This window comes from Aphelocoma coerulescens, chromosome 5, assembly GCF_041296385.1.
Source record: "Aphelocoma coerulescens isolate FSJ_1873_10779 chromosome 5, UR_Acoe_1.0, whole genome shotgun sequence".
Lineage (NCBI taxonomy): Eukaryota > Metazoa > Chordata > Aves > Passeriformes > Corvidae > Aphelocoma > Aphelocoma coerulescens.
The window spans coordinates 23440919-23461297 of record NC_091019.1 but is presented as its reverse complement, the minus strand read 5'-3'; the positions used below and the strand labels follow the sequence as shown (position 1 = coordinate 23461297).

Below are 20379 nucleotides of genomic sequence, written 5' to 3'. Positions count from 1 at the left end.
GGACAAGATGCGGGACTGGAATTTGGGGCTGAATGGTTCCCCTGATAGTGGTGGTGCCTGCACGAGGCACCTGTCGGGGCAGCCTCCAGACTTGGGACTGCAGCCAGGCACGCTGCCTCCATGGAGCATCTCCACTTGAATCCGCCTCACGCGCCCAGCACGTGGATCATGGAGCTGGAGATAAACAGGAACATTGTGCTGGCAACACGAGTGGGGGGGAAGCGGCAGGCAGAAGCGGGGGGAGAGGCTGATGCTGACAGCCCCTTACCTCTGTTGGTAAATCCATTTACAGCAGCCAGCACAGAGCACCAACCTCTGCTGCGGCCTCTAGAGCTTTGCAACGAAGCAGACAACAAAACTGGTTCAGATGCCTCATCTTTGATGGCACAAACAGGACAGCAAAATGAGAAGTTATGAAATTAAATCATTTTCATTTGTATAAATATGAACACATATGGATCAGTATATTTTTATACATATGGGTACATGTGAGTTTCCAGTATCACTTTGTTTTAAATATATCTTTAAAACCCACAAAGAGTTAACAAAACTAATCACGGAATGCAAAAAGAAGCCTCATGTAAGAGGCTTTAAAACAACTGAGACTTCATGAGACAGGGGACACGCTCACTTGTGAACAGTATTAAAGCACCAACTTTATTCAGGAATACACAATACATTTTTGAAGATTTCCAGTTTACGAAAGTTTAAGACAAGGTTGGCTTTCAACATACAACCTCCTTTAAAGCATTTAAGTAACTTCTCCATTTCAAGTTAACAAAACCCCTCCAATCAGGAAAAAAAAAAAAAAGACAAATGAAGGCCACAGTCCTGTACTGGGATACATTCAGGCAGAATCCAGCACAGTATTGAAATTCTTTCTGCAGTCCGTATTTTAGTCCATGGGTGTAATATAACCTTGTGTTAATAAAAAAATATTGCAGATCTAGTAAGAACTGCAAGAAAAGCCCTTGTCTTACCATTTTAATTCCAGGCATTATATGCAAAGTAGCTTCCAATAAGCAACAGTTAAAAACAGTACTTGTCATTTGATCACCACATTAAAAATACAGCATTAAATTTTTTCTTCATTTATACAATTTTAAATATCCATTAAAAATCACAATCAGTGTCCCTTCATCCTTTTCATTGTTAATAGTTTTTCTTTTCTACTAAAACCATTTGTCTTTGCTAAGGTGTCTAAAAGTAAAGAGCACAAGATTAACAAGCCGCAGCATTAATTAAAGTGAGAGTCATCTCTTTCCTCCACTCAGTGTCTAAATCTATCACAAGGGCCCTATTAGCTGTATCAAAGTGAAGTGGTGTAAATAAAACTGATTTGGCTTAGAAGTAGAGGAAGAAGGAATGCAGAGTTATTTAAAAATTGTGATGCAGTTGGTGTTGTTGTGTGTGTCACTGCAGACAAGAGCCAAGAAAATTATTCACAGGCTCTCTCTTAAAAGCATTACTGCTAGTTTTCCATTTCCAATACCAGAGAGGTAAATGGTAATTTGCCTTACAGGGAATTTCAGATTACTATCAAGCAGAATCACTAATGGCTTGACTTTAAATACACATCACTCTGATTTCAGCAGAGGCTACAGACACTCAAAACTCCTAAATTTTATTTATTTGTTTATTTTTAAATGACCTTCTTTTCAACATGCCTTCATTTACCTCAAGTAGTCATTTCTTCAAACTCTTTTGTTCAAATATATTAATAGCTGCACTAAGAATTACTCAACACAGTGGTCACCAACCAGTACAGATGCGGAAACAGAATTTGGCTGTGGAAGAAAATTTTAAGTGATTTTACTTTTACAAGAATGGATCTTTGAAGTAACATCAATTTGTTTAAACATTAAGTAGAAAGGAAAGCTCTTGGATGACTAACATCGAACTAAAAGGTTAAGAGCAATTGTAAACAACAGGATGATCAATTCCAGTTTTACCTGCTACTGAAAAGAAACCCTATCATGTGGTATTGGATGAACATTTAACTGCAGCCTTACAAGCTGCAGGATTTTCAATGAAATATTTAATTTCATCAGCACATTTCCCAAAGATTCCACTGAATAATGCAGCGTAGAGCTGTATTAACACACTAGAAGTGACACATCATAAACAATTTCTGTGTGATACTACAGCAATTTCCAAAGAAGCCAGACTAGCAAACCTGTCCTACAAACCAGAAAACTGGAGTAAGACGAGTCACCCCAGGTCTTGGCATGCCTTTTTGGAACAAGATAATGAACAGCTGTAGTCCTCAAAGTTCAGTGGTCCCCATGAGTAACAACGAAGAGGAAGACAAGACTTGTTGCTCTTTTTGGATCTCTAGACAATGATACCTAACAACACCCAGAAACGCAGGTAACAGCCTCTCCAATCAACATTCAAACAGAAAGGCACAATCTCCTTTTAAGTTGTGTTCTCATAAACTAGAAGATTCCTTTACAAAGATAAATACACCCTTAGCTGGAAGGGAAAACATCACACCATTTAGAATGTTTTTTCCTTTTTTTTTTTTTTTTTGTAAAGTCCAAATGGATTACCTTAATGCAAAAGTTACATGAATATATACATCCTGGAAGAGTATATTTTTCTTTAATATATATATATGTACATATATGACAGTGACTGACACAGAAGATAGAAGAAACAGGCTATATTCACTCTTCTCCTACTTGTTAGCAACGCAAGGCAATGTTTTTCAGATGCCATAGGCACACAGTATTTGGGTTGCACACACTCTTGGTGTCTTAGAATACACATGGGGAAATGCAATTGCCTGTGGAAGGCTTGTTTGAGGGATACCGGACACAATGATTTAGTTTCACTATACAGCTTTTGGCCACTTTAAAATTAAAAACATACCAAATTACAATGAAGCTACTGCAAACTCCTCAATGGTATGTTTTCAAGACCAGTATAAAGTTTCTAAAAGTGCCACAGAAAACTATTAAGGTTAATTCTGATACGGCGTAACACAGCTCTCTTACAGAGCCCAAGAAGAACTTTAATGAAAGGCCAGAGGGACAGCAGGGTCCAGTGACCACAGGAGATGTCCCTGCACCCACCTGTACTATTAACTCATTCATGTACCTGAGGCTGATCTAGCTGTAAAATAAAGAATAACTGTCTGCTCTGTGCAATGACAACAGTCTGCTGATGACCTCAGTCAGTCAGCAATACAGCTAAATCCTGCTTTGTGCAGGACAGCATAACTACATTGCTTGAGTTCTCAGCAAGCACGAAATTGGATCCACTCTTGTACATTACTTTGCAAGGACCTAGGAGCATCTTCAGCAATGCACTTCACCACAGGCTGCCTAAGCCTGTAATGAAAGCCCTTCATCTGCTTCCAAAGTCAGCCCAGCCCAAAAGCATCAGAATTCTCCAGGACTCCCCACCATGTCCTCAGTCCTGGAATGACCTGTGCTTGTAAATCTCTCCCTGCCTCTTGCATATCGTGGCAACAGACTCCAGAGCTGGAAATGGAAAAAAACCCAAACCAACAATACCCCCTTGTCTCGCTAAAAATTCAGGTGTATTTATGAGAACTGAGACTGAACTTGAGTTGTTCCCTTACCTACACTCCAAATTCTTGGGTTCTCAGCATATTACCTTTGGGCAAAAGAGTCTACCTTAGAAAGATGGGGAGAAAGAAAGCAGAAGGTGTGGGCAGTCAGCTTCCTTCACTTCTTTTAAACAGCAAGGTCTGTTTAATGACACTGTTCTTTTACACAGAAGGAGTGGGAAATGTGGGATAGACAAATATTAATAATTTTTCAAAGCAATTTTCCCCCCAGACAAGAGGAAGACGTTGTTTTCTGTATATTGAGCACAAGCACAGCACTGCAGTGGCATTTAAATTCCTAGCTTCTTCCCTCTTGCCACTCTGAATACCTTTACCTCCGAGGTGCTTTCACATGGGTGACTCAACAAGGTGCACTGAAACACATCTGACAGGAGACCATGACAAGACTCAGGACAGAACGGACAGAAATAATTCTGGTTTTCTGCAGAAGTTAGGATTTTAACCAAATGAATATGAATAATGTAAACTCTGTAAAAACCAATGAGTTTTATCAAAAACGAAACTTTGACAGTTTAGAGTTCTTGTGGTGCAGAAGAACTACACCCACGTGATACACTATGCACATACCCACACACAGCATTACACACATGTATTCATGCATGTACACATACATGATGTAGGTGGGATAACGAGCCCAACGCCTTTCACTGCATGACCTGCCTGCTTTCAGCTATTTTACAAATACAACAAACTACTCACTGACATTAAAGCTTTCTGTGCCGGGTGTTTGCCTCACAGCAGTTTTGGTGTTGAAGATTTAGCTGGAACAATTTGGGTTTTGTTTTGTTGTTTAGCTGTGTTTTTTTTTTTAAGAGGGAACACATGGAGTAATGTTTTGTCACACAGGAAAAAAAGTCTTGCTCTGTTGTTTTGAGAAGCTTCAGTGCCTCTGTACTCAGCCTTGACATTTGACAGATAAACCAACCTTTGTGGTGTTGCTGAGACAACCTATGCAAATATGGCCTAAATATTGGCATCTGGGAAAAAAACCCTTGCTTAGTTAGAGTTGTTGCATCCTCACAAGCTTAAAACTCCTTCACAGTGACAATGTTCCAGGCCATGCAGAGATAGGTCAAGTAGGAGATCTTCTGCAATTTGGGCACTGCCGGGTGGCTGGCACTGGGCACCACACCTCCAAGCAGAATGACTGCCTCTCATGTGCTTCAGTGACCACCAGTTGGCACCAGACAGTAATAAGAAGCAGCTCCCACGTGGACAGAATGGAAGGCAGTCTGAAAACAGGAGTCTTTCTGGCAGAGTTCTCGTGTGCCACTTCTGTAAATATTACACACACACATATATACATTCATATACAGTAAGCAGTTCAATAAATACAGCACATCAGTTCTTTTGACAAAGCACTGATGTTTCTCTTACTTGCTGAACCAGAACTTGCTCACAGAAATATTGTGGAGAGCTGATGTGACTCTAGGTTTAGCACCCTTGCTCTGCCTTTGATGAGCCCAAAATGCTGAATTCAAATATTAACTCAGTGTGAATTCAAACCAAGTCATCATTCAGGCACATGTCCCCCTGAAACCTATTAGCCACAGCAGATTAACCCACACAGACACAGTAAATGCCTTCCTGCCATCCCAACTACTGGAGCAGTTACACTTCTCTTTCAGCAATGTGGCTGAGCAGAGAATCACTCTGATCTACTGTCCTCTCCAGAAGAGTTCTGTGCCCATCCATGCTGCCATGGACATCTCTCGTCCAACTGTCGGATGTGCCCACAGGACTTTCTGCCATGGGGGTGTCTGTGCTGGCCAAGCTTCCCGACCGAGAGCGGTAAGGAGGAAGGTCTGCCTGGTTAAGTGATTCCGATTCGGAACAATAAGGTGGTGGAGGAAGGTCAAACCAAGGTGGTCTGCTGTAAGACACACAACAGAGTAAGAAGTTACTGGAAACAGTGGGACAGAAGATAGTACATGGTATTCCAATTATGAAAAAAGCAAACAGTATTTCTCAGCTTTTCAATTATGACACATATCAAGAGATCTCAGACCTCCCTACATCCTTCAGGTCATTTCAAAATATCCACACCACCACTGGGAAGCAAGGTTTCTGGCCAAGGTGCAACACAGTAATTACAACCTGTTCAACAATCCACACACTGAGTTAGTTGGCTATGGACTTCAACGAAGCTGGCTCAAAGCCAGCTGTGCAAGAGGTAAAGAACTTTTCTGTTTAACATTTACACCAGAGAAAACCCTTTAAAAGAAATAACATTAAGTGGTGGATTTACACCTATAGATGATGACGTGAACAGAAGAAAGCTCCAAGGAAACCTCCACGAGGTGACAGAGATTAATGGCTTACAGTCTACAAATAAATAACAAACTGAATTCTCCACACTGACAAATCACTTTGGTTGTCATGAGATCACATGCAGGGCAACTGCTAAGTAGGTACAGGCAAGATGAGTACTGCATTCAGGAAAACTGTTGTCGTTCTGATAGCAAGCACATAAAGCCACTGAAGGGTTGAGCAGACTGATAACAGGCCCTGGGAGCAATTAGCTCCAAAACTGCTGATGGTTTTATCAGCTCAGGTGAGAAGTGATTACAATATGGACACCTGCTCATTTAGTTGCCCTTAATAATGAAAAGATATCATTATTATGAAAGTCAACACTAAGACAAGGGACCTGCAGCCAAAAGCAGCAGAGAATAGGAATTTACTATTATTCTTAAATCCCACAGTTTGTACTAAAAATACCAACAGGGTGATTGTGAATAATCTCAATTGTTGAAGTTTGTACCATGTCCTTTTTATGTAGAGGGGATGTCTGTTTATAAGTTTTGTTTGGAAAGACTTTACAGACACAGGTTAAAATCAAGGTTAATTATCTACAAATAAAACCAGCGTCATAACTCCATAACTACAAAAGCATCATAAACTAGCCACACCCACACCAGACTTCAAAGCACTTTCAGCTATTTAAACTAAGAAGAGTTCTTTCCATTCCAGAGTTCTGTTCTTTTCTTGGTAAAAGGAAAGCAGTGCAGAGCAGAAGAATGACACAATTTCTTTATACAAGAATTGAAGAACTCTCTCACCTTTATATACTTATTATAAATGAACAGGGCAATATTTTTTTGGTGCTATGACCTTCACCTTAGCTGGGTTTTTTTGGTGAAACTCCAAATCCAGTTTTCACATTTTGATTCCAGACTGGCACAGGATATCACTACTAGAAAAATTATACATTCTCCTGCCGTTCTCAGTATCTTACAACCAACAACATGTGCTAAGAGAACATGACTTGAGTTAGCCTCAAATCCCTTTAAGACCAGTAACAGTAACAGGACCTGAGGACCATGAACTTTTCATACACAGAAGCAGCTCAGATTTACTTGAAATACGCAGGCAACAGAAGTGCAACACTGAACTTCTGTCAAAAGCAGCAATAAGTGGGGAGCAGCAGCACAGATTACCAGAGCTACAGTCAGCAGAGTGACGCTTTGGAGGGCCCAGAATCAGCTCCCGTACGTACCTTTGGTCGAGCACGGCCTCTGAATAGGACGGCGGGGAGTCCAGGTCCACTGGCCTGTGGTAGGGCTGGCTGGCCACGTACTGGATGCCGTTGTTGACGCTGTAGGTGACGCTGCAGTGGTGCGGGTGGTCGAGGACCACCAGGCGGGACAGCAGCACGGGGTGCTGCAGGCGCTGCACCGGCAGCGCCATCAGATTGTTGCGCTTGCGCTGGTGGTGCAGCACTAAGGCAAGAAAGGCCACCACGAGCACGAAAATGACAGAGCTGCCAATGATGGCGTAGGTGATACTCGGGTAGTAGAGCAGCTGATTTTCGGACGTCACGTAATCTTGGCCGCTCCCTGCCTCTGCAAGACAAAAGGAAAAAGGAAGCCTGAGACTGGTTTCAATATACAACTGCTTTTGGCCTATGCTGTGTTTCCTGCTAACACGCTGTTGACAGAAGAAAGTTTTCCTTTTTCCTTCAGATTGTGGAAAACGAGCTTATTAAAAGCACATGCATGCAAATTGGAGATTGGCAGAGTATCCCTCAGTCCATCCTCACCCACAGCAAGTGCCAGCACATAAACTACTAGGGAGAGACAAGCTGAGAAAGAGGAAAACACACATCATAGTAGGAAGCATAAGCATTATCGTGGGAGTATCTCTCCCACCCCTACTTAATAGTCAGAACTTTTGTTTCCAGGTGAGACACCCAGTTCCAAGCCATAACCACAGTACCTCAGCTGCACCTGGCAAAGCTCACTAGAATCAGACATGTAGAATGTGCAACACTCACTTTTCTTTTTCTTACTTTACATTCCCCTGACGCCATTTAAGCCCCATGTTCACAAGGTCGTGCAGCCATTGAGCAATATTTTTTTGGGCAGGAATTTCTCTTTCTGTGCAGTCTGTAATTCCTTACAGCCCCAAACAGGCTATTCTGACATTCATCTACCTCAAGAAAAATACGAGGCTGAGTAAAAACCAAACCAAACAAACAGAACCCCAAATCCACACAATTACAACAGCATGATCCATTCAAATTCTTAATTTCCTACCGCAGAAGGCTGGCACAGTAAGTCTTAGCATATGATTTTCCTTTCTTTTCCCTATCAAGCAAAACTGCTTTTTAGTCATTTAGAATTACAACAGAGCCACTAATATATTTCTCTAACAACAGATAATGAAATATACACTGACTGTGCCCAGCATAATGGAGAGCTTTACACAAGCCCCCATTGTTCTCATCAAGACGCTTTAGGTATCTCTGAATATTTGATTTTGGTAACTCACTTCCATACTTAAATACCAAACGACAACTTCCAGCATCACTAAAAATAGCTTCTGCATTTGTTAGTAAGATAATACAACATAAAATGGCTAATCCTTTAAACATCTCCATTTTAAAGCATAGATACTTTCATAAGAAGAGATGAGATGGGAAAAAAAGACTGTACCAGAACAAAGAAACATGATTTCTTCACTATGAGAGTAGTGAGGAACTGGAACAGGTTGCCCAGAGAAGCTGTGGATGCCCCATCCCTGGAAGTGTTCAAGGCCAGGCTGGATGGAGCTTTGAGCGACCTGGTCTAGTGGGAGGGTGTCCCTGCTCACAGGGTTGGAACGAGATGCTCTTTATGGTCCATTCCAAACCATTCTGTCATTATTGGTCCAGCTACCAACTATGAAAACTACCACTCAGATAGATCTGTTCTACTGATGATGCCACTACAACCACACACCAGAGCTTTGCAGGCCAGCCACAAGCCACAGACTTTTCCTGGTGCTTAATGTAACACCTCAGTGTATCACCTCAGGGAGGATCTTCACTAACTTTATTTCCCCATGCAACTGTGCTAGAGAAAGCAAAAATCACTGTTTCCAGTCAACACTGTGTCTCTGGCTCACTCAGCAAAGTAAACCAAGTCTGCAGGAGGAATGTAAATGAAAGCAGAAGGAAGGAAAGGAATTGACATGCATTAGTAGTTTTAATTACAGCTCATCACATATTACTCTGGCTCCTTTAATACACTCCCTAAATTCAACAGCCAAGAAATGAATTCATGTCACATACCACAGACAAGGGCCAACATAGGGAATATAATGACAAGCAGATCATTTCTATGCAAACATCAAGAAGTTTATTTGCAAGGACTGACCCATGCATGAATACTATTTCCTGCAGCAAGTGCAAGGAAGGTCAATCTATTATGACATCCCACTAAAATAACCACAAGACTCTCATTCAGCTTGGCTCACAGGTTACAGTGCACTGGCATAAGGCTGAAAACGGGATGCCTTTGCAGACCTGATGAGACCTAATTAGTTACCATAGGCTCATTCTGCAGCAGCACAGTCCCTTCTCTGTATAATCTCCATCTTACTAAAAGGGAAGAAACATGGGAAGTGAATTATCCATCAACTTCTTTCCAAACTTTCAAAGTTATCCACCTGTTTAGGATAGCATCTTGTAGGTCCTACAAGACCAGTTCTAGAAATCCAAACAGGTTAACCAGACTGCTGAAGAAAAACTACTTTGTCAAAAGTCAGATGGGACCTGATGACCAGCTTTAGAACAGTGTGAAACAAAACATCTCTTACATCTGCTTTTACAATCCTTTTCATACAACAACCATGGACACATCTTTTGCAGAGATTTGGAGTAACTTTGCAGTTAACATGCTGTTTTGGAGATCTGGGATTACTGTGGCTAATGAAACATCATCTACTTACCAGTTAACTCTGTTGCTTTTCAGGTGTGTTTAGATCTGTTCCTTGTATTCCCATTTAGTTCAACGTCCCTCTGAAACCCAGAGCAATCTAAGGGCATGCCTGCAGATGTGTGCAGAGGTCTCTGAGCCAGCAGCAGAGCCATTAGGGTGCTGTTTTGAGCAGTGCTGGCTGGTGCAACCTTTGAACCGGCCAACACAGCAATATTGCATTTGGCATAGGAATTAGCATCTCCATCAGTTCAGCTAATTCTAGCCCATGTGTCTCTAACACGAAGCTGCACAGAGAAGTACAGATACACACTGTGAAGAGGAAAGAATCTGTTCATTTGTCAAGTGCTCTTTCTTGTGTCCCAGGCAGTGTTGAGGATTTGCATGGAGACACCCTCCCCATGCAAAGAATCCAGCTCCCTAAACATGCATAGCCTTTATACCTGCCCAGGCACAGACTGTACCTGAGATGGAGTTCTAACTAGGAAGATTCAGCTATCATTGAAACTAAGTCTTCTTTCACCACAGTAACAACTTTACTCTTGCCTTATAGGTGGGTTCTCTGGGCCAAGAAGATATAATCAAAGGTCTCTTAGCAAACTGTGCTCACAAGTGAAGTCCAGTGGCATTTCACTTCTGCTGTGGTATAATTCATTCCATGAAAGACCAACCAGCACCTCACCTCTCTTTTCTAGCAAGGTCAGTAAATCCAAACCTGAAAAAGATGAAAGTAACATTACCTGAGCCTATCAACACTGCTTGGCTTTCAGCCCTAAAGAGGTGAACTACCCTTAATGGTCTTCCAAAATAATGCTTTGGCAACAAAACTGCTCTTTGGCACAGCTAAAACAAAAGTAGCAGAACTATGAGACAGTTTTGCATACAGGAGACTCTTACATCAAGTTTTTGCTTTGTCTTCATATATTGTTACTCACTTTGAAGTGAGTAACTTCTTAGAACTCCTTGATAACATTCTGGGGTTATTTTTGTAGAGCCCAGTGAATATTCAGAGGTGTGGAAGGGAATGAGGGGTACTGAGCTGAGACTGCCTGATGAACTTCTATCCATTTTGCACATGATGTAAAAGGGAGAAGGTGAGATACAGAGAACACCTGAAAACTCTCAGCTGGACATGCACAACTACTTAAGGAAACAAAATCCATTACTCTTTAGCTCTGCTCTAATAATTTTCAGCAAATGTTTACACATCATAGAAGTCATTGAACTGAATTTCTCAGTAATTTAGTTATCTTCTCCCAGGAGAAGCAGGTATTATCCAGGTAGGTTTAAAAAGTTCTGTCTGCTCTGCTACTAAGTACAAATTCATGAAAAAGAGTGAGTGGGCAAGCAAGTTTAATTTAAATTCATGGAGCATTTCTTATTTTGTGCTTTTTTTTCCCCTTAAGAAGATCCGTTTTCTATCAAGCCACATATAAACAGTTTATCAATGTCACTTATGCCTATTAAACTCTAGTATCTGGGAAATGCTGAATTCACAGATTAGAGATTTTTGGAGTGTAAAAAGCCTTGTGAATAATTTAGGAAAACACTGATAAAGGAAACATAGCGGGTTGTGCTCAGAGGTCTATTTATTGACTGTGAACAAATTTGCTGTCTCAAAGTTTAAAAAAAGATCTGAGAGTAACTGCATTAAGTCTGCCAGACATAGGCATGAGAGGCTATTATTTTATCTTTCACAATCCTCTGCTCAAGCCTGGCTTTTCACAGTTCATTGGAGAAAAAGCTTTTGAAATACATAATCTGAGCAGACATCTGTAGCCTTAATGAGCACGAGTCACGGTCCATCTCCAACAAAGATGCTACTGTAACAACACATTGAAATTCCAACTGGTTCAAGTGCAGAGCTGCAGCTTGGAAGGTTAAAGGCAACAAAAATCAAATGCAGACAGGCAGAGCCTCTGCACATTATTTACTTTCTCTGTTTGAAGTTCTTAGGGCATCCAGCTAAGTCTCCCAAAACTCTTATTAAATTTCTCATCCTTGATGATTTTATGTCCTGCTAAAACAAAACTTACATAGATTTTGTGCACTGAACTCTCAGAATACTCTTTATTCTAGTGATGTTTCTCTAACTGAGTTATCTTATTCCCTATTGCCCTTCTCAGTGTTACAAACAAGATCTCTCCCAGACTACACAACACCTTGACCTCATGCAGTCTCATGCTAGGTTACCATTGTTCCCCTCCTGAACAGCTTCACAGTTCCCATAGACACCAGAAAAAAGGATTTGTTTTCAACTGCATTCAAAGCATGTTTCTGCCCTGCTATGGCTCTCTCTGTTTCAGGCACAGGAGAGAGATTCACTAATGGAGGTGTTACACATACTAAACAGACCTTATCTATGGGAATTGGCCAGAGGAATACAATATGATTACATCTTTGCTGAACAGGTACTTGATAAATGGGTAAGATTTCTGGGAAAGCACCATGATGAAGTTCCTTCCAGGCATGTCTATAACAGTGATGACTTCACAGACACAGACGGACAACAGGTATCTGCACAGATGTCCTGGTTTCAAACGGCACCAGGTTATCCTGTGTTTAACTCCCTGCTAATCACTGTCCCTAACGCTCACAGAGCAGAACCACAGCAACCACAACAGCCCTTGATCTAACAAGCTGGAGCAAAGGGTGGATCTATTCCCAGCTCTTGAAGTTGCCCATCAGGTCATTTTCTCCATCTCTGCCGGCTCCTTGCCAGGCTGTCGGCACCTGAAAACCAGACAGTGATGTTCCTACGTTCTCAGGACATCCTCCCAAGCTGACAAGAACTGCATTTTCCTCAAAAGTTCAAGTGTTTCAAATATCAATCAGAAGTCTAAATACCACTGGGTACTCTGTCTTTACCTATTCTTTCAGATGACTGAAAAGATAGTCATGACCTTGCCTGCATAAACAGAGTAGGACCTCTTGATATGAAGAACTTATTAGCTGTACATACATATAATTTTTTTTAAATCACTATTGGTATTAGCGTAACAACTTGAGCTCTGAGCAACGAAAAAGGATTTCTCTGCATAATGCACTTTAGAGGCTCTGAGAAAAACAATGCTTATTGTTCCCAAGAATGTAAAGCTAAGTGCAAGACTTGGAGCTATATATAGTTATACAAGTAGCCAGCAAGACACAGATAAACCTCAGGACAGCAGCAGTCAGCAGAATTAGAAGCAGTGCCAGCATGTCTCATTCAGTGCACCAGAATGAGCGCATTACCAGTGCCTTCCTCCCCAGACTTAAATCCTCATCCTGACCACGCACTACAAGAGCTGGGCTTTCAAGTCTTTGCAGCTGCTCTAAAAGAGCAGCTGAGTCAGCCTGAAGATCAAGAGCCTCACCTCTCACATGCCATCCTTTTTTATCTTCTGCAGGGCAGAATAATTACTCCATGCACTTCACACACACACAAAGAAAAGAAAAGCAGCAAACTGAGCAAATAAGTAGAGAACTAAGAAATACTTAGCAGTAGTCATAGCAACTAAAGTTCTAAAATTAACTTGGCAGCAATGTAAAAACCTGCAAAGCCAAAATCTGCCATAAAGCACAGAAACAAAAGGTCCAGACTTGGCAGCTGGATGGAGCCCAAGGAGGAAATTAAAGTGTTACTCTATTGGAATTCAGGATTACTCCAGCATTGATCTAGGCAGCACTTCCCGGACACGTGATAGGATAGTGGTGTACTTTGATTAAATCATAGACAGTACAAAAACCAATACCAAAAGCAGGGGTAGAACATAAAAAGGAAGAACTTTGTTCTAAAAATGTTCTCTAAATGGAGTGGTTCAGTTACTTCTGTTTGTCTCCTCTTTCTCCTTTGGAAATGGAGTGGCACCATCAAGGAGTCTGCCATGAAATTAGTTACTACAGAGTTCTTGTAACATTTTATGACAGGAAGATGCCACTCAGGAAGAGACTGGGGCACTGAAAGCTTTAGGGGCTTGTGCTACTATTGGCCCCTCCCAAGCATTAAATTAAACCTGCATACAGGAGAAAAATCTCAAGCTGCACCCACCAGAAGGCTCTTTGGTAGACCAATCTTATGAAATAAATCAAGAATGTGCTTCAAAGAAAGAAAAACAGTATTATCTTTACGACATAAACATGCTCTGGTGCTCTTACCAATACACATGACAACTACACACCTCCCAGGCTCCAGCTCCAGTTAAAACAAGGTGCCTAAGTTGGAGATAAGAGCCATTGATCCTGAAGCATAGCCTGCTCTTTCCCCCAATCTCCCAATAGATATTCCAGTCTCACCTGGTTCCAGGCACAAACAGTATTCCTCAACTGCATAAAAAGTCCAGGTTTGGGGTCTTTGGTTGCTGTGTACTCCCCTGTGTATCATTAATGAGTAGCATAAGAGAGTCTTGAAAGTTAAAACAATAGAATGTTTTAATGGAAAAGCTAACAGAACTGTGAAATTCAACCAGCAAGACCCAAGTTACTCAGTCTCCAATATTTAAGGAATAATGGACATACACTCAAGTTCCACCTCATCATGAGGAAGAATTCCTTTACGCTGAGGGTCGCAGAGCACTGGAACAGGCTGTCCAAAGAAATCATGGCATCTCCCTCTCTGGAGACATTCAAGAGGTCCCTTCCAACCCTAATGATTCTTTGATTCTGTAATATCAGCTTCATCTTCGCTTCTTTAACTAAAGCATGCTATTTTCTACCAAATCCCCTCAGCAACACTGGCAAACTTATGTGCAAGTGCACTGTCCTGTCTTCTGCGAAGGTTAATTAGGGCTCTGAGCCAGGAAAGAGCCTGGACCTTGGATCAGAGCCCTGCCAGGACAAAGGCATGCCCTACCTTGATTAACTTTGAAAGGTCTTCAGTACAGTTCCAAGTCAAAAGCATGATGGAAAACAAGTCTGGCAAAGGCCATGGGTGGCTTTGCCTTTTGTATTCCAGTCTTGACCTTAAGTGCTTAGAATCCAAGTTTCCATGACATATTCCACTAACACTCCTTGGAATCATGTGAATATCTAGAAGGCAGAAAAACCCAACAAATAAAAACAAAAAGTAAACTAATTAAAATGAAAATATGTGGATGAAATGCTACTGTTTTCATCATCTATCAACTCTGAAACTAAATTACACCCACTGCAAAAGTGTTACCAGTTTATCTTGAGCGATCTGTGTGCCTGAAAAAAATGCATGTTATTTCAATAGAGTGTCTGGAAAAAGCTGAACATGGGATGCTGTGCAGGACAGCTGAATTGCATTTTTGTAGTGTTTATTCTGGAGGCTGGCAAGAAGAGACACACAGTACTCAGCTAGAATGTGCACATTAACTTTTTCCTGGGTGCTGATTAGTGCTATGAACAGCTGGAGCATAAGAAGGATAATAAGGCTTGAAGAAATGCAGTGCAGGATTTATGGAGCCTGAAGTCAGGTATACATGGCAAGAAATAGTGCTTAAATGTGATTTAAATCTATATTAGACTAAGTTTATAAGCAGTTTATAAATTTAGGCTAATCGTTCAAGAACTGTATTTTAATGGCTCTGATTTTTGATAAAGTGTTAGTACAACGTCCATGTCCTGTTTTACATATTACTATTGTCAATCCTATTTTCTTTCTAGAGTTGCTAAGAGGAGATGTTGCCAGATACACAGTGCACACAGCTTCACTTGTTCAAGATATTAACGATCCTAACAATTTAGAAAACATGAGCAGGTTGTGATCTTGAGTAAAAAAAGAAACAAATTTGAAGAGACAGACAACAATACCTTCCAGGTCACCTAATCCCTTCCCTAGGGTCCCATTTCACATCACCCATTCATTCATACCTACTCAATGCCCCTTCAATGACTGCTTCTAGGATGCCACAGAAGAAACCAGCAGCAAATCTACTCCAGCACGAGCCTGCAGGCTACCCTCTGGCTCTAGGAAGCCAAAGGAGACTGGAGAGGAAATCAAGACTACAACAACTGAGTGGATGTGGGTAGAGACTCAGTCCAAACCAAGATGGAGCTCAGCTCTTGGTTCCACAAAACAGTGAACCTGTGTGAAGTTGCATTATGAGATGCTTTGCTTCTTAAAGTTATCCTGACTTTGCATTACAATTGTTTGACATACAAACTAATGTTTCCTTTCAGCCACAAGCTCTGTAAACTCAAGAAACTGTGGCCAAACAGTGGCCTCAATAGCTTCACTGCATTCAGGTTCCACCTTCAGGAAGGTCTTAACAGTGTACCTGATTGCAAATCAAATTCTAAATATTTCCTTAAATATTATATATACATACAGTAAAAAAAAAAAAAAAAAAGAGTAGCATACAACAGCAGAGAAGACAGCAATTGGCTGTGAAAGTAGCTATTTCATAGCCCTTTTTGGCCTTCCTGATCACAAGACCCAGACTGTCAAATGCCAGAGAGAGAGGGGAAGAAAGAATGCAGAAGCAAATGAGGCAAAGAGAAGAAAAAGAAAAAAGCTGCATTTGAAAGCTAGTGTACACAAATGGGACACTAACAAGCATCTGGAAGGCATTAACACCAGGAAGAAGATAAACATGTGCTTTTCATCCTCTGATAAAAATCTCACTTGATCAGAAAAGATGACACTGAAAATAGGGAGTGGGAGGGAAACATTCAAAGGCTGTGGCTGCCAGGGGCTCATTAGAAAATTGAAAGCTTTTCAGGGGGGTCCAAAAGGCTCTCCTCTGAACCTGAAACTATTCAGTAATTACCTGAATGACTGAGAATGCTTATTCAGCTTGCTGTTAGGCAACACCAACTCTGCTAGATGAGATCAAAATTAAAAATTATTCGAAAATAGCAGAAATGGGCAGGATCACATGTAGTCAGGTGTCAGCAGAGAACAGCATGCTGACTGGCAGTGAAAAATACAATCAAAACAGAATCCAGGTCTAGCAAGGTGTCTGCTCGAGCATTTATCCAGCTCAGGACTTAAAAAAAAAAAGCAAAGGTGAATCAGAGCTTGGTAGAGAACAACATGAATTATCAGATGCCCACAGAGACACTACCTACCAAGAAGGGTTGTAAGAATCAGGATTGTTTAGGCTGAAGAAGACATTGCAGGGAAGCTTTTAACATTTTTAAATACAGAAGTTTGAAATGAATGAGAATCAAAACCATGCCTGCTCTAACAATATAAGTGCAGGGCTTTCAAACACTGCAGGGAAGTGTACCACATGACTAACATGAGAGATCACAGCTTTATTTCATATGTCTAATTGATCAGAGCTGCTGCCTTTGTCAGTGAATAAACAGTAGCAGCACCACATGCCTCCATGCCTTTAGATTTCCAGATACCCTGACCACTCTGATGGTTTTATCATAGGGACTATCATTCCTGTACGTACTCAGGAGACCTTCCTGAAGTTTTTCTGCAGAATATAAAAAATCCTGTAAATTTTAACTATCTACAATCCAGGTTGAATCTGAACCACTTACCCCCAAAGGCAAAGCACCACAATAACTTACTACCCACATGTGTAGCTCTGGTGTGAGGTGCAACTTGGTAAGTGGCAAGGAGAATGCAGCACTGGAACAGATCCTCTCAAGCCAACAATGGTCTAGGTACGCTTTGGAAGTACCCTGAGACCTCTGACAGTCCTCAATGTATACACTGGCCTGTGGTCAAAAAAGAAACAGCAACGCTTTCACCCTGCCAATTGAACAGCCCAAAACACCCCATAAAACCTAAATTTGGGTTATTTCTCCTGGTGAGCTGACAAACTTGTGTTTGTTTCACCAAACCTGTCTTCAGATAAACAGAAAAAAGATGAAAAATGCCTTCTAACAATAAGGATGGAGCTCCTCTGGTAAAGAATTTTCTATCACCTGTTACATGATCCCATTATTCTGCCAAGTTCAGTAGGAGTTCATACTTCACTGACAAACCAATAAATTCTATAAGCCTTAGGAGCTAACCATGCATTCATAAAGGAAGGAGGAGCTCATCTCCTTTAGTGTGCAGAGGACACTTGGATGCCTTTCCCCTGTGGATGGACTTAGCATAACATTTCAGACAGTAAATCAAGGTATTATAGTACCTGGGACTTTATCCAGAACTTTTCTTTTTGAAAAATGCGTTATAAAAATTTTGGTCTCACTTCAGCAAGTTTTCATATAAATAAATTAACCAAAAAATATCTTTCATTATAGAACGAAGAAAATTGCTGCACTTGATGAAAGGTTGTTTATTCAGCACTGTCAAATGCAGCCTAATGAATGTGAGTGTGCCAGATTTTATTCTTGCTGAAGATTTAGTCTTGTTTTTTGTTTCCAGAGAAATTGTGGAAACATTTATTTTCCCTTTGACCCTGGCTGACTGACTAAACTAGTCATACTGAATTGTGCAATTCTTGAAATGAAAAGCATGTGTACAATGCAAGAAATAAAAATGTATTTTAAAATTAGTATTAAGAGGCAAGAATAATAATTATTAATCACTATGTCAAGATAATTACTGTGTGCAAGGGCAAATGAAGAGATTTTTGGTGGCATACTTATAGTCCTCATTCTGCGTGAAAAGACTGGAGGCAAATAATAGTGATTAGTACAGCTTAGCATAGCTTAAAAGGCACTGAATTAGCTAATGTGTCACATGAGAACAAGCCTTTATTGACAGAAACTTTGGCTAATGCATAGCAGTGGTAAAGAAGGTTAATAGAAAACTGGCTTATCACAAGCAAAGGATATGAACTGTATTATGGCATGATTCTGCAAAACCCCAACGAAACCATGTCTGAACACTGGCAGTCTGTTTTGGCCAGCTTACTTGAAGACAGAATTAGGTTGATGAGAGTACAGCACAAGAAACAAAGATGATGAATGGGGGAAACAGGGCTTAAATATCAAGAGAAAAAAGCATGATTTATTTAGTCTTGAGAAAATACTATGAAGAGGAGACATGATTGAAGTATTTATAATAGCCACGGGTTATGAAAAATAAGCTCAGTGACTAATTCTTAGATTATTGGGCAGATCAGAACTAAAGGCAAACAAGGGGAAAAGGGAAAAGATACAAGACAAATTTAATGAAACACTTCTCGGGAAGAAGAGAAAATAGGTAAAATGATGCTTCATGACTAAATTTAAACAAAAGCTGGGGGACTGTGGGCTGGGTAAAAGCTTCTAGGGAGCATAATTTGTAATAGCTGAGACATGTTTCCATTTACACACACACACGAGCATCTGCTGCAATTTTAAAAACCATTCTTAAAGCAAGAAAGGTTAAGAGTTTATCTAATTTGAAAGAAGAAGAACCAAAACCATTTACTACTACTCCTTCATAGTACAGATGCAAACAGCCAACTCCAGTATTTTTTACAGTACTATTCCTTTAAGTATTTAGAGACAAATCACATTAATGTTACAGTAATCCAACAAGATAGGTAAACCTATTCCTTACCTAAAAAGCAAGACTTAAATTAATAAAACTATTCACTTCCAGTTGCACAGCTAAAGATTGTCAGCCAGGATCAGAAATTGGGAGTTCTCAGCTTCCATCAGCCATACCTTGCTCTCTACACACACACACTTACTTTAATGAATTATTTACTTTTTCTTTACTATCAAAGAGGAGGCAGCTTTATTGCTTCACTCTTAAGGTGCACTTAATTATCCTTGAGCAACCCAGTACTGTCCTCCCCAGCACTCTGTGGTATTTTAACAAGCTGTCTACATACAGTGTTCACACACTGAAGATGAAGGCTGATTTAATATGCTTATGTCTCAGCTTAAAAACTTGTCTAAACACAAATTAGGAAAGAGAATTAAAAGAAAATAAAAGGACCAAATCACACTGGATTCTAGACTAAGTGAAACATACCAAATATCTAGAAAATACTGAATAAAAATGCAAAACAACCCCCAGACACACACTTGGTCTGTATGACTCCTTGCTGCCTTTACAAACAACTTTTCTTTAATTTTTCACCTAGTTTTGTTCCATAGATAAGGACCCCATAAACAAAGACCTCTGGATGCTAAAGGCCTGACTGATCCTAACATCACTCTGTGCAGCAGTCACTCGTGCCTTGTGCTTGCTGGCTCCTCTGCATCACGCTTACCTGTGCAACTCAACATCCTTCTCTTTGAACATTTTAAATACACAAACAATAGATGGTGCAATTTGCTTTCATCGGGCTTTTCACAAAAGTTTCAAGAGTCGTAAAATTGGAACATAATGATTACCTGTGATTCATAAAGTGGCAGATGACCTAGGAGACCTCCACCCAGGAAAAATAAATCCTAAAATGCAATTTTCACACTCTGGGGTGTAACTACCCTGCCTTGGGAGTGTCACTGCAGTTTTGAAGGGATTAAAACAAAGAGCAGTCTCCATAACTAAGCCAGCTAAAAGTTTAATTAAATACAATTGCTTGCTGTGCTTCCCTTCCCCAAACAGCCTCATGCATATTCATCACTGTAATTACAGCAGTAAAAACCTCCACAACTAATTATGCCATGCTTCTCATCTTCTATATGCCTGGAATTTTTTACATAATTACCACTGAAATTAATTGCAAGTTAGTTAATTTTGCACTTTGTCCTTTCAAGCTTAATTGAAAATTAAAATTTTTCAAA

At 40.5% G+C, this 20379-nt stretch overlaps 1 protein-coding gene across 5 annotated transcripts in view; it reads right to left on the bottom strand.

The window, feature by feature from the left end:
- Positions 1-483: 483 nt before the first annotated feature.
- LDLRAD3 (low density lipoprotein receptor class A domain containing 3) overlaps positions 484-20379 on the bottom strand; it is a 107452-nt gene continuing 87556 nt past the window's right edge. For 4 of the 5 annotated variants that reach the window (XM_069017120.1, XM_069017122.1, XM_069017123.1 and 1 more), the window contains 2 exons: positions 7098-7443; positions 484-5471 (listed from right to left, as the gene is read on the bottom strand). In XM_069017120.1, coding sequence (XP_068873221.1) covers positions 5210-5471; positions 7098-7443 — 608 coding nt within the window. In that variant the 3' untranslated portion in view covers positions 484-5209. The remainder of the gene's footprint in view (positions 5472-7097; positions 7444-20379) is intronic. The other variant, XM_069017121.1, reaches the window with a different exon arrangement.